The 12,193-nt window shown below is 38.8% G+C and overlaps 1 protein-coding gene across 11 annotated transcripts in view; it reads left to right on the forward strand.

Annotated features, from left to right (window-relative positions):
• The window catches only part of KIF21A (kinesin family member 21A), a 152,738-nt gene that overhangs the window by 90,344 nt on the left and 50,201 nt on the right, over positions 1–12,193 (forward strand). For all 11 annotated transcript variants that reach the window (XR_012801633.1, XM_075599749.1, XM_075599748.1 and 8 more), the window contains 7 exons: positions 248–355; positions 3,507–3,575; positions 3,832–4,040; positions 6,296–6,443; positions 8,575–8,769; positions 11,502–11,603; positions 11,708–11,873. Coding sequence is in view for 10 of the 11 variants with exons in the window: in XM_075599749.1 (XP_075455864.1) it covers positions 248–355; positions 3,507–3,575; positions 3,832–4,040; positions 6,296–6,443; positions 8,575–8,769; positions 11,502–11,603; positions 11,708–11,873 (997 nt within the window). In the remaining variant the exon portion in view is untranslated. The remainder of the gene's footprint in view (positions 1–247; positions 356–3,506; positions 3,576–3,831; positions 4,041–6,295; positions 6,444–8,574; positions 8,770–11,501; positions 11,604–11,707; positions 11,874–12,193) is intronic.

Consider the following 12,193-nt stretch of genomic DNA (forward strand, 5'->3'; position numbering starts at 1 on the left):
ACACTGCATTAAGGTTGGCGTTTACTCAACATTCTTAACATAATATAAACTGACGTCCAATCAGAACTACTTGACACACCTAGGGTGTCCATTTTGTATGGCATAAACTGAGAACAGTGGTACTAGTGCTGGTTCCTTAAGGGTAAAAATGAGATGTGTACCAATGCTAGAATCCTAAAAGTTATAACCATGTCTGTATATTGTTTGTGGCAATATAAGAATAAACCCTTTGTTCACTGTTGCCCAGGTCCGTCTAATGAAACAAATGAAAGAAGAGCAAGAAAAGGCCAGAATGGTTGAATCTCGCAGAAATCGTGAAATTGCACAACTCAAAAAAGACCAGCGTAAACGAGATGTGAGTTGGATGATAAATGTTACAAGTGCTCGTGTGTGCACTTTTATATAATTATATAATTAACATTGTGCTGTAATATCTGAATAGTTAAGATTGTTTTTACAGGATTGGTACTGGGGTGTCGTCCAGAGCGGAAATGTGCCATTTTTAGCTTTTATTTACCTCCTGGGTCCTGAGAGAGATTATCTCTCTCTCTCACTCTATGTATCTCTCTATATCTCTATATATCTCTATCTCGATATATCTCTATCTCTATATATCTCTATCTCTCTATATCTCTATCTCTATATATCTATATCTATATATATCTATCTCTATATCTCTCTATATCTCTCTATATCTATATATCTCTCTATATCTATATATCTCTCTATATCTATATATCTCTCTATCTATATATCTCTCTATATCTATATATCTCTCTCTATATCTATATATCTCTCTCTATATCTATATATCTCTCTATATCTATATATCTCTCTCTATATCTATATCTCTCTCTATATCTATATCTCTCTCTATATCTATATCTCTCTCTCTCTATATCTATATCTCTCTCTCTCTATATCTATATCTCTCTCTCTCTATATCTATATCTCTCTCTATATCTATCTCTCTCTCTCTCTCTATCTCTCTCTCTATATATCTATATCTATATCTCTCTCTCTCTCTCTCTATATATATATATATATATATATATATATATATATATACACACACACACACACACACACACACACACACACACACACACACACACACACACACACACACACACACACACACACACACACTTCGACAAACCTATACATTTGCAAGCCCCGGGCGAGTGGATTTAACATCGTGGCGAGCGCCTATTGGCCCAAGCAGCACACATGTGGTACTAAGTGGCGAGTAGATTTTTTGGTGATTTGTCGACCACTGTATGTATATCTATATATATATATATATATATATATCTATAATATATATATATATATATATATATCTCTCTATATCTATATCTCTCTCTATATCTATATCTCTCTCTATATCTATATCTATATCTATATCTATATCTATATATATATATATATATATATATATATATAATATCTCTATCTCTCTCTATATCTATATATATATATATATCTCTCTCTATATCTGGTTTCAAAGGTTTTTTTTTAATGGCTGCCCAATGGGAAGATTAAGCCGATAATATTGCTGCTTTCTGTTGGCATGACATTTTGTTTCCGTGGGAGGAAGATTTAAACCCAGTTACTTCACCGGTAAGAATCTCGGCAACTGGGGGCGCGGTTCAGCTCAGAGGCCACCCAGTAAAAAATAAATGGGTGGATTGCGGCATAATTCAAAACAAATAATCATTTCTATGCTTTACACCGACTGTTTGAAGCCTGCTTCAGATACTTGACCATATCATATTTGAAGTAGTATAGATGCAAATAATTTGGGCATAGCCATACAAATCAACACATTTCATGTTATTTTTCTAGTCTGATCTTGGTGGAGAGATTTGGTAGTAGTTTATCATTTACATAAACAAACTGTAAGGACTGACACATATATATATGCAAATTTATGATTGTTTATCATAACTGATGCTCCCTGCAGACAGAATAAAAATGCCCAATTTTACAGGTTCAATTCACATAGAGGAGGTGTTTTGAGAAGTGATGACAAGTGAAGCTGCTTTAGAATATCCGCTAGCCAGAAACCATTGGCATCAGATATAAGAGCTCTCGTGCACATGAAACATAAACATATATGATAAAGAAGTTTGGAAAAATATGGAATTGCATACGGTGAGCTTTTCAAACTAAGCTCAAAGTAGAATATTCCACTTGTTCTCATATTTTATATCCCCTTTTGAATTGCGTAATGCCATGGGACAGCTCCTCAGGGTCATTAGACATTTAGTCTTTCATTTTTATATATTTGTTTTACCTTCATGTGCTCATGGTCTTAAAAGAGTGTAATAAAATATAACATACGTATTGCCATCTGTACAATTTGCTATAAACTGCATGTTAAATACCTCTTTGGACCATATTGAGCTAAAGATGGGGATAGGCTTAATAGACTGCATTTAGATGATCAAAATGCTTTTTCCATTAATACAGTTCTAATACTGTGAGGCACAGTTTAAACAGTTATGTTAGGGAGCCTGTGTGACATATTGTGTAGATGTCTGTTATGCCTTTATGGTCAAAACTCAATAAAATTTGAAGTTGAAAAAATAAATAATCTAAAAAATTTTTTTTTTAAAGACGTATTTAACCGTGTTAATCCTTGGTGTTCCAGACTGTTAAATACATTAAAACCAAAGAAAAGCACACTTTCACTACTGTTATGTCTGCTGTTCTCTCCCCTATCATTGCCCTATTTTTTTGTCCCTTTAATAATTGGCCCTCACATGGGGGCTTATTTTTTTTAAAACTGCAATAGTGTATCAGGACTTTATTGTTCAGAAATACCCATGTAAGTCAATGGGTGTGTCCGTGCGATCGTGCCCTACTGAGTGGACATTCACAATTCTAATTTATCATGCCATAACCAACAAGTTTGACAAGAAAATCTCCCCCTCTCCCTTTAGTGTTCCCATTGAGAGACAATCCGTTACAAACTAATAAAAAAATAAAATAAAAAAATCTTATACTTTTTTTAAAAAAAAATTAGGCTTTTGTTTTTTGAACTTTTTTTTAAAATTTAATCAGTAAGTTGCAATACGGATATGTTATACAGTCGGTTATTGGATAAGGGAGGGGTGATACAGAAAACAAAGTGAAATTATATAAGGATGGTGGAGCTGTGGGTTGGGTAGAAATGGGACACACATAACATCACTTGGTTTATGGCCTTTTCATATATCTTTGTAATCTTTTTAGGCCATAAGCACTTAACTTAAACTGATGATCCTAATAAGAACTAATTAAACACCGCGTCGTCCATAGTTAATTCTGATGTTTGTTCGTCCGTACCTATAGATGCTTGATTTCCAGCTGTCCTACAATGCATTCATTTTAGTAGAAATCGGAATGCTAAATTAGTTGACTACGTGTTGCGATGTACTCTAGTTTTATAGTGTAAGAGGGCACATGCTATTTAAGCATTAGAATACTCTTACAAGTTTATATTCTTTTCTTTTTTACAGAGCCAGTTTAGACTTTTGGAAACCCAGAAAAGACAACAAGAAGTTGTATTGCGCCGGAAAAATGAAGAGGTTGGTGGCATGTTTTCAGAGGGCTCTTAAACACAAACCTGTGTGTGTTGCAAAGCTGGCTCTTTTGCAGTGAAGGTGTTGTCGCGTATATACGTATACTGCATTTGACCTATACCCCTTGGAGGGGGGGGGGGAGGGTTCTTTTCTTTATTAAATTAATTTGGCCTACACCTTTTTTTTCATTTGTCATTTATGAGTGCTGGGAACATTGTTTTTGTGTTAAAATGTTACCCCCGTTCCATTTGCCTCTCTTCAGGTTACAGCGCTTCGCCGGCAAGTAAAGCCGATGTCCGATAAAGTTGCTGGAAGGGTGAACCGTAAAATAAGTTTACCCGAAACGGTTTCTGAACCAATTTCCAATATGTCAGAAGATCACGATTCCACCAGGACAGGAGTGCAGCAGAAAAATAAAATTCCAATAGCAAGAGTTCAACCTGCTTCATCCACTACTTTAAATGGAACTAGGTAAACAATTGCAATGTTATCTACATTTTGGAATAAAAAAGCCATTTGGGTAGTTGGAACAAGTTGTTGATGTTGGTATTTGTTGTTGCGATTCTAGTTTACTTTCAGTCTACTACTTATTCAAAACATACGTTACAATACTTTCATGTTCATTTAGACTACAGATTTGTATGGTAAATGGCGGTCATTGAAAAGAATATTGTTAGAAAATAGTTATTTGCCATGTCATTTAACATTTCTTGTATGTGTACAATTGATTAAATACAGTTCATGGTACCAAGATGGATACAAATTAATGTCATGCAAAACTCTTAAGGGCTTATGATGCCAATCTTTTCCTGTAATAATGGAGTCTCGCATCCGGTTATGGGTAAAAATGGTCAAGGCTTTATTAAAATAATTTACATGAAATTATAATTATATAATTATTATGGCCAGTTGGCCACCCCGGGTGCTGGCTTCCTTTGGAACCCCCGCAAGGCTCCGTCTGACCTGGTGCTAGGCTGTTGCCGACCCCCCCAGCTCTTATGCAACTGACAGACTGTGCCTGTCCTTTAGCCGTTCTACTTCTGCTTGCAGTTTTTTATATTTCACTGCCATAAACTGTTACGATAGCAACCTATGATGTCTTAGGCCTTGACCCCGCTGCCTACTACAGCGTCCGCTGTGGCGGACGCTGCACGGACGAGAGCCCTCCCCTCAATGGCGCCGGGCCCGCTAAGAGGGGGGGCCGCAGCGCTGGGGTGAGAGCTGCTCCTGCTCTCAATAGAATTGAGAGCAGGACTCGCATCGAGCGATACGGCACGCCCCCCGGCGGTTCAGCCAATGAGGGTGAGCCTGCCGGTTGCCGTCATGGCCACTCCCCCGCCACGCCCCCTCGGTCTCTCTTCCTGCAGGGAGCTGCAGACCAGATAATCGGCTGCACACGCCGCCAATCTCGCGGCGCGCGTTGCAGCGGAGATACCGGGGTCTTAGTCTTAATGAGTGAAGGGTAGTTGCCAATTTACTATCCCAGACAAGCCAATTTTTGGCAACTAATTTCCAGAATGCAACTACAGAAAATTAAAGTGTTGGTTTGCGGAACGCAATGGTTAAAAATATTTCCCCTTTTTTTTTGTCTAGTAGAGATTGTATACTTCAGCCCATCCATTTTAAGTGAATGATGCCATTAGCAAGGTTACTTTTATATATCTAGTGCTTGGGGTGCATTAAGAAGTACAGGAAAGGAAATCAAAATCCTGATTTACAATTGACCTTACATTCGGAAAAGCTCTATCACACATAAGAAGTGGGAGAAGGAACGGCTCAGTGAGTAAAGTCACTGACTGGTACTGAGTTTGAAGCAGGGGAACCTGGTTCAATTCCCGGTGTCGGCTCCTTGTGACTTTGGGCAAGTCACTTTATCTCCCTTTGCCTCAGGCACCAAAAAATAGATTGTAAGCTCCATGGGGCAGGGACCTCTGCCTGCAAAATGTCTCTGTAAAGCGCTACATAAAACTAGCAGCGCTATACAAGAACATGCTATTATTATTATTATTATTATTATTATTATTATTATCATGAAATTGTAACCGGCACTCCAAATAAGTCAGGTTTTGTTGTCCTGGAGATATGGGGTATCCGTACCATCAACTGCAGTTACACCTGGCCACTCTACTGTACAGTGCATACAGGTGTAGGACTACCAGCATAGACATCTCACTACTGTGGTACTATTCCAGTGTAGTGACTCCCTTTCCTCATCTTGTTTCCCGTTGTCAAAGGAAACTATAAAAAAAATTTTTTAAAAGACAATAAAGTGCTTAGCCAACTTTATATCGCCTTCACAAAAAAGTAATCAAGAATTGACACATTCTTTTAAATGAATTACTAAAACAAAAAATGAATAGAATGCAAATAGAAAAAAACGAATCTGATTTATTAATATTAGTGGAAATAAGCAAGAGAATATGTATTTTTAATTACATGTAGAGTACTAACAGCAAAATTATGGTTTTAATGAAGACAGTAATTGCACACGGTTTCTTATTCCCGGCTGAGAATAGTGGGTGTGGGTGGATAGATAGCAATATAATTTGCAGCGTGGGGTAATTGCAATAAGTTAAACCTAATTAAGATTTAAGACTGCAAAATGTAACTTTCTTTAGGACAGTCTCACAAGTCTCTTTTTTTTTGCCTTATTTGCTATGCACTGTAGACATTTACATTTCTAACAAAACTAATTTTCTAATTGAACATGTCTAATGTATTTTCAGAAAGAAACATCAAAGAAAAGGAACAAGCATTTATACTTCAAAGGCAGCCAGGATGAAGTGGCAGTCACTTGAGCGCAGGATCACCGACATTGTGATGCAGAGGATGACTATCTCCAATATGGAATCTGACATGAACAGACTACTGAAGGTAAAGTGGACGAATCTTTAGTTACTGGCACTCGCAGCCTAAACAAACCATAATTTGCACGAGTATACCTCTGTTTTAAAAGGTGTATCATTGTTTTTAAGGCATTACAGCCGTGGTTTTCAACTTTTTTTTTTTTAAGGAACCCCAAATGAAATTTTGAGGAACCCCCAACCATGTTTTATGCAACTCTGTGATCAGATGCATTATAAATTCTTCTGTATTTGATACCATTTTCAAATGATCTGAAAATTGCAGGGAACCCAAGCGGTCTAAGGAACCCTGGTTGAAAAACGCTGAAATACAGTATACACTATTAAGGCTTTTTGTACAGATTCACATTTTTACTTTTGTTTTTGTTTTTAAATCACTTTTTGTATCCAATTCAATAAGTTTGCTATTACTACAAGCAGGGATGCTCAAGAATGGTTACATAGTAGATGAGGTTGAAAAGATACATCTGTCCATTGAGAATGGTGGGAATAAATACAAATCGCTAAAACTGTTAAGAACGCAATGCAACTCAAAATGTTATTGGATTCTGTTAGTTTAGCTTTGATTGAACTTTTTTTATTTTCACTGGCTACTGTGCCGTTCTAATCATATTTGATACAAATTTGGTTCCACTTATCTTGTATTGCTAGTGATGGCATCACAAGTACTTACAACCAACACCTTTTGTTGTTTTATTGAAGACTGGCGTTTAAGCAGTTTTATCACACAAGACAAGGACTGTCTGCATTTTGTTGAAGGCCCATCAATTTTAAACTGCCATAAAAGGATAGAAACCAGCAAAACATAGCTGGACACCTTTCCTAAGTACACTTATACCATACAGAGGCGACACGTTTTATTTGCATTCGGCTAGTTCCGCAAGCCGGGAGGTGTCCTGGCTTGCTAGCCGAATCCCCTCGGCGTGCCGCGCGTCACCGATGCGCGGTCACGCTTCATCGGGTGCCTGCGCCCCCTGCGCGCGTGCCCAGGGCTCCCCGAGGGAGCCCTGGTGTCCCGCGATGTGGGGGACGGCGGTGGGGGGTTCCGGGGGACCCGGCGGACCCGGAGAGGGGAGGGGGAAGCCCCGATCGGAGGGCCGCTCCTCCGAGGCTTCGGCGCGCGCCCGGGACACCACGGCGCGCGCCCGGTTACTGTCGCGGCCGAGACCAGGTAAATGCTCAAATAAACTTGGCCGCGACAGTACATATAGAATGGTTCATCACCATAGATCTAATTAGGGGTCGCCATACCTTGCACCCCTCTCTCTATCAGTAGGTATACATGATATAGACATATCTGCAAAATCATAGTTATATACCACTGCTTATATCTAACCTATGTGGCGTATGACCAAGTGAGACACTGGTCTTGTCACGCAATAGGACATCTCAATTTGGCAATATCTACCTCACCAGCATTAAGACTGCTCTGATTCGATGTATATACATCATGAGTAACAGAGCTACTGATAAACTGTTTTGTGGGGTGTACAAATAGTCACTCCCTGACACTCCTAATAAAAGATCTACTGGTGGTATTTACGTGAGGTGCTGGACTGTGGTTCCATGCACTATTAAATACAAAGAATAATAAGCAAGGAAACCAATTTTTAATTAAAATCTAGAAAAAACTAAAATTAATTAGACATTTGGTCTTAATAAAATGGAATTTTTTTTAACAGACTCAGTGTGAGCATCTTTGGACCTATATATACTTCAGGTCTGTTGTGCACCACTATATTAGGGATTTCTGTAACTGGCAAGTACACTCCAGGTACGAACCATTTTTTTCTGACATATAGTGATGGCATCACAAGTACTTTACAAGTCGTAAACCAACACCTTTTGTTTTATTGAAGACTGGCGTTTAAGCAGTTTTATCACACAAGACAAGGACTGTCTGCATTTTGTTGAAGGCACATCAATTTTAAACTGCCATAAAATCAGGCACATTTATACAGACCTTGCAAAACTAAACATTTTGTTTTGTGGTTGCAAATTGTATATTACTGCTAACTGAAAATTGGGCACTTGATGTTGTATTCTTTACGCGCACTAATTACAAATACTTGGCTTTATTTAGAATTTAGAATAATCAGTTCTATTGTAGTTTGTGTAATCATTTTTTTCCCCTCCAACAGCAACGTGAGGAACTTACAAAAAGAAGGGAAAAGGTTACAAAGAAAAGGGACAAAGTCATGAAGGAGACTGACGAAGTAGACAAAATTATTCATAACCTCAATGAGGAAATGGAGTCCCTGAGTGCAAATATTGATTACATCAATGACAGCATATCTGACTGCCAAGCCAACATCATGCAGATGGAAGAAGCAAAGGTAAATTAGTGTTGAATGCACGTGACTATTTTGACATGATTTATGTATTGCTATTCCCTTTTATTCAACAAAGTAACATGGTTACTGTATTAGTCCAGTGATATATGTGGAAGGCTACAGATATAGCGCATGGCTGATTCTGAGCGGACCTGCTGCAGCGTAGCAGAGCTTATGGAAGGAGGGAACAGGAATAGGAGTTGAGGAGGCCACAGGGAACCAGGAGTGCAGACACGCCACAGGAGACACTTAGGACATCAGCGAGCCGCTTCAGCGCGGCGGAGACAAGACTGCCAGGAACAAGGAGTAGCACCGAGGCTACCGAGCAGGGAAGCCTTGGAAGCAGGAGGTCAGAAGGGAGAGACTCGGACACAAGGAGGGCAAGCCAGGCCAAACAGAGGAGTCTGTGACAAGCACAGTTACTTGCAACAGGGATTGCAAAGTTTATGTCCAGCAACTTCCTGGGGGAAAAGCAGCAGCTAAATAGTACAGGAAGCCAATCAGGCCAGAGCTGCACAGGAGGCAGCAAGAAGCAGGTGATACCTGATTTCAGGTTTAGGTAGGGCTTGTCTGGAAAGTGAATAGCTCTGTAAGGGTGAGTTCCAGCCAGACCCAAGAGCGGAATCCTTAGTGTCCCACTTTGATGAGCCAGCGAGTACAATAACATCTGCTATATCTGTATATATCCATTTGTGATGCCTCTTTTAACTATTTTACATTGACCAGCTTTTAGGCGTTAAACATCTTTGGCCTGAGAAAGAGAGGTTAGTTTCAGAATACTTGTCAATATAAAATGTTAGTGCATTAAAATTGTATCACAAAATACAGATATTGTCAACATTTTCCTTTATGGTAGCCTTTTATGAAAACTGACAGTGGGGAGGAAATTTACCTGCATCTATAGGTGAGTGGTGTGAGGCTGTCATATGCCACTCATCTATAGTTTTATGTGTACATGCCTGCACCATTTATGTAAATGTGCTGTTATTTGTATTACACTTTAACTATTATACAGTACACAGTTCGCACTATGGTTATGTTTCTTCTTATTGAGAGCATTGAGAGTATCCTCACAGACCTTGATCATCCCCTGAACCAAGAAGTGGAGCTGTAAGATTCAGAGCCACATTCAGTGTCGTTATGCTGTTTACTATCTGAGGAAATGAACATGACACCCAGAGCTTAACCGTCTCCTAAACTAGGAAGTGAAGCTCGATGATCCAGAGCCACATTTATTGTGGGATCTGCTGGTTTTAAATTTAGAAAATGTGAGTCCCATTCTATTGAATTCCTACTATTTGAGACCCAATTTAAGCATATTGCGCTATGTAGTGTTTTACAAGAAATAATAGAAACAGCACTCCTTGTGAGGAAATGGCAATAAGTGCAATCAAATACAACCAAGTGCAAATAAAGTGATGTATAGGGATGATAAATAAGTAAATTGTGACACTAGTGACAAAGTGAATATCAAATATTAATAATAATGCAGCTCTAAAAAAACCTTTCTTGGGAACGGTGCTCGTTGTTCCCTCTTGATGCAGCGTCGTTGGATGATAGGGGAGCCCAATACGTGGATAATATGTGATAAATAAATAATATAGTGTGATAACGTTTAAGCCAAGTGAAATATCAGGACTGGAGGAGTCTTTAGATGTTACACTCGCATTCTTCCAAATCCGCTTCGTCCGGAGTCATAACTCCTGACGAAGCGAATGATGCGAAACGCGTAGTCTCGATGCGAGGAGCTTGAAGACACACTCCCTACCTCATCAGCTGTTCTGGGAATCCTCCTGCATTCACTCGAGACGAGCGCCACGTACCGGAAGTGATGCTATGGGAGAGAGTCCAAGCATAGGATGGGGTGAGAGCCCAACAAGCTGCACTCGCTTTTATTACATGCCTGTATTTTATGTTCAAATTGTAAGTGCTATTCCACCAGTTTATTAGATAAAGGTTTTCTGTTATATATTGGTGAGCACTATTATCTGATTTCTCTCCACATCCTGACCCCTGTTTACCCTGTGTGATATCCCCACTTTGAAAAAAGACCCATCCACTGAGAAACAATACACCATTGCCACTGTTTTGGAAAGGCTTTTATTGATTTGGAAGAATGTGAGTTTAACATCTAAAGACTCCTCCAGTCCTGATATTTCACTTGGTTTAAACGTTATCACACTATATTATTTATTTTCCACATATTATTCACGTATTGTGCTCCCCTATCGTCCAACAACACTATTTAGTGTTTACCTACTTCATTTTCATATGGACCTTCAGTCTGTCAGGTGTGCTGGGGGAGGGGGGGGCGCAGTTGATGGAACTTGCACTGGGTGCAAAAACACGTAGTTACTACTCTGGTAGTTTGTATTTAAAGAAGTAATCCTGCATTTCATAATGGCAGCTCAAATGTCCCGAGTCACGTGGGCCAATAGAAAGCTGTGATGTCATCCTTTGCCGCTTTCTACTGCCCAATGTGACCAGGACCTTGTAAACATTTTTTTTGCTTGTTTAAAAGTCAGAAGCCACTTTCCCTTACTTGACGAACGAAGCTAATAAGTCAGGGGGGACTCCAATTAGTACAATGTTGTTGTCTGTGTTCATACAATCCATTATATAAGATTATTTTAATCATTGTCTCCAATGTGTTTGTTTTTGTAATAAAACACTTAATGTGGGCCTATGAATAAGAGGTGGATGTGGTACATTTTTCTATCTGTTTCGTACCTTAGGAGGAAGCTGATACATTAGACATAACTGCGATTATTCGTTCTTGCACTCTGACAGAAGCACGCTACCTTCTTGACCATTTTCTTTTAATGGCTGTCAACAAGGTAAGCATCTTTTATTGTATTTTTATGGTAGTTTAGGTTATGTGCTTAAAAATGGCATGTTTCTGCTACAATGTGCACACTACTGATGTTCCTTCTTTATGTAGGGTCTACAAGCAGCCCAGAAAGAGGCCCAAGTTAAATTTCTTGAAGGGCGTCTTAAACAAACTGAAATAACCAGCTCTACTCAAAATCAGCTCTTGTTTCACATGTTAAAGGAAAAAGCGGAATTGAATCCTGAACTTGATGCTCTGCTGGGTCATGCCTTACAAGGTTATTTCTGTTTTATTCCTAGACATGTTTTTAAGTGCATGCCAGTTTGCATTAATGCATGTTCAGTGCAAAAAAAAAAAAAGTTAAGTGACATCACTTTTCTGAATAAATGCTGTAGTTCATTACGTTTTGGTAAGTGGAAGTTGATACATTATTTCACTACTGTACATGTCAGTCAGTATAATATTTATTTGTTTATAGTTTATATAATTTACAGACAAAACTAGTGACTATAGTAAAGTGTGTCAATTGATCCTGAAGTATGCACAGTACAAAGTTTGCAATTATAAAAGCCACATCTGTTTCGCTATTGAGGAAAG

This window comes from Ascaphus truei, chromosome 5, assembly GCF_040206685.1.
Source record: "Ascaphus truei isolate aAscTru1 chromosome 5, aAscTru1.hap1, whole genome shotgun sequence".
In the NCBI taxonomy this organism is placed as follows: Eukaryota; Metazoa; Chordata; class Amphibia; order Anura; family Ascaphidae; genus Ascaphus; species Ascaphus truei.